Source organism: Apium graveolens, chromosome 10 (genome assembly GCF_009905375.1).
Source record: "Apium graveolens cultivar Ventura chromosome 10, ASM990537v1, whole genome shotgun sequence".
In the NCBI taxonomy this organism is placed as follows: Eukaryota; Viridiplantae; Streptophyta; class Magnoliopsida; order Apiales; family Apiaceae; genus Apium; species Apium graveolens.
Genome location: NC_133656.1, coordinates 52,172,705 through 52,174,734, shown reverse-complemented (window position 1 = coordinate 52,174,734; position 2,030 = coordinate 52,172,705). Strand labels below are relative to the sequence as shown.

Below are 2,030 nucleotides of genomic sequence, written 5' to 3'. Positions count from 1 at the left end.
CGACGGGAAACCCATCAAAAATGCTTGGAATGGAATTCACCTCAAAAAGTTCTATCAGTAATTTAATCTCAGTTGTAACTTGTTATCTTGAGGCAGTAAAATGCCATTTCAAAAACAAACCCTCGATATAATAGGGGTCGCTACGAGGTTATGATGAACAAATTTCTTTAACTTGGAAAAAGCACAGATTTTCACTTCCTGCGCTCCTTAACTAAAAATAATCATTCATTTCTAAACAAGTATTTATACAACCACTTCACGACGACGGTCTGGGCAATAAAATCTCTCTCATAATGTAAACACTCGACTACGAAGCTAACAAACGACTTAATGTTTCAAACTCGAGACAAATAGATAGCAAAACCAGCCAATACGTAACTGCTTACATCATAGAAATAAGTTTAAACAATGGATCGCATACCTTATACTTCTTACAAATCCAGGACCAGAGTGATTACTATACTTCTCAAGTTCTGGGACTTCCATGATGTTGGTATCAATAAAGCTCTTAAACACTTAAAAAATGTTCAAATACGATTACAAAAATCACAGGGCATACCCTGCCTTCACGCATTACCACCCTTCGATGCCAGGTCACGAAGATAGTCATCAAAGGCATGACCCTCGACGGCAAAACCAGCCTCTTCCATCCACCGAAGGCATCGTCCATAACCGTCGCCCAGAGCACCAGCGATATCTTCAACGGCTTTCTCTACCTCTGTCTTCAAATCCGCATTTTCTTTCACGATCAACTTGTAGGAGCCATCCATTCCTTCAACCTGTCGAAGCAAGCCTTGGCGCTTGCCTTTTTCCTCTTCAAGCTCCCTTTCCACCTCGAGCAGTCGACCCTCGAGCTCCTGTATCCTCCCACTCGACACCTGCTCTGTAGCCTCCATCTCAGCAACCTTTTTCGACAGTACGGAATTTGCCTTAGTCAAATCAGCCACCCTGTGCTCGAGTTCCGCAAAACCCACCGCAATCTTCTTCTTTCCCCCCTTCAAGGCAGCAACTTCAGCTTCGAGCTTGGAACAAGCCTCACCATCAACATCAGCCTTGTAATCCTCCAGTATATGCATAAAATCGGAAAGAAACTGCAAAAAAGGGGGGGGACATGAAAACAGGGTCGACAACTATGACTATAAATGACCATGACCGAACATGAAAACAAAAAAAAAAAAAAAAACATGCACATTAAAAAGAAAGAGAAGGGAATGAACGTACCCTCCCAGCCCGGCTCTTACATCGATCAACAAGGTCCTCACGCTTCCTCCCATCATAAGCGACCAAGTCCTGAGGTAAGTTAAAGAGGTTAAGTGCCCTCAAGGGCACAGTTGATCCCCCCGTCCATCGCTCCGTGGGCTGAATCTCGACCCTCATCACCTCTTTCTTCGACCGAGGGTCGACGGTCTTCCCATAAACCCTTTCCCCGGCAGTGGCCACATCTTTGTTCACACCCTCGAACCCGACCCCCCGGCCTCCAACAGCCACTTCATCATCCTCCCTCCGAAACCGCTTTCGAGGGTTGCCCTCCACGCGGACAAGATCTGAAACAACCCTCTCATTGTCTTCAATTACCTTGTTTCCCTGGTCATCAAGCAATTCAATTGAAACTGAATGAGGAACCCCCGACGGTCCAGCCCTGGCCGCATCAGCAGGCCTCCTCGCAGCACGCTGCAATAACAACATCATTGCCTTGTCCATTCCTCCTCGAATTCCTCCGTCTAAAACCTTTTTAAGTGAGGCGCCTTCCACTACAAAGAAACAAACAAAACAATAAGTCAGCCATCCTATATATAAGCACTTACGAAAATTAAAATAAGCAAGAGCCGACAATGACAAGTACAAAAACTAAGTACGTAAGCAAAATAAGGGCAATAACAATTAATACATCCCCCTTACAATCGTGCATCCCCAAAAATCCAGAGTCCTTCAAATCTAAGTGCGTATACCATGTCCTCGACCCATGAAACTCATCGAGGTAGGCAGTATCGTGCTTCTCCATGTTATTTAAATAATCAATCGTGCCCTGG

General features: G+C 44.9%; 1 protein-coding gene across 1 annotated transcript; it reads right to left on the bottom strand.

The window, feature by feature from the left end:
• Positions 1-335: 335 nt before the first annotated feature.
• Positions 336-1,781, bottom strand: LOC141690584 (uncharacterized). The gene is made up of 4 exons (XM_074495372.1): positions 1,222-1,781; positions 578-1,091; positions 422-515; positions 336-378 (listed from the first exon to the last, which is right to left on the bottom strand). The coding sequence occupies exons 1-4, from the start codon at positions 1,699-1,701 to the stop codon at positions 336-338; spliced, it is 1,131 nt and encodes a 376-aa protein (XP_074351473.1). The 5' UTR covers positions 1,702-1,781.
• Between the last annotated feature and the right edge of the window lie 249 nt (positions 1,782-2,030).

Excerpts from the sequence above, each read along its gene's own strand:
- LOC141690584 (XM_074495372.1), bottom strand. The coding sequence starts at position 1,701 with ATGGACAAGGCAATGATGTTGTTATTGCAGCGTGCTGCGAGGAGGCCT. Across the intron at positions 1,092-1,221 it reads GTAAGAGCCGGGCTGGGAGG|TTTCTTTCCGATTTTATGCA; the intron begins GTACGTTCATTC and ends CCTTTTTTGCAG. Across the intron at positions 516-577 it reads TGACCTGGCATCGAAGGGTG|TGTTTAAGAGCTTTATTGAT; the intron begins GTAATGCGTGAA and ends ACATTTTTTAAG.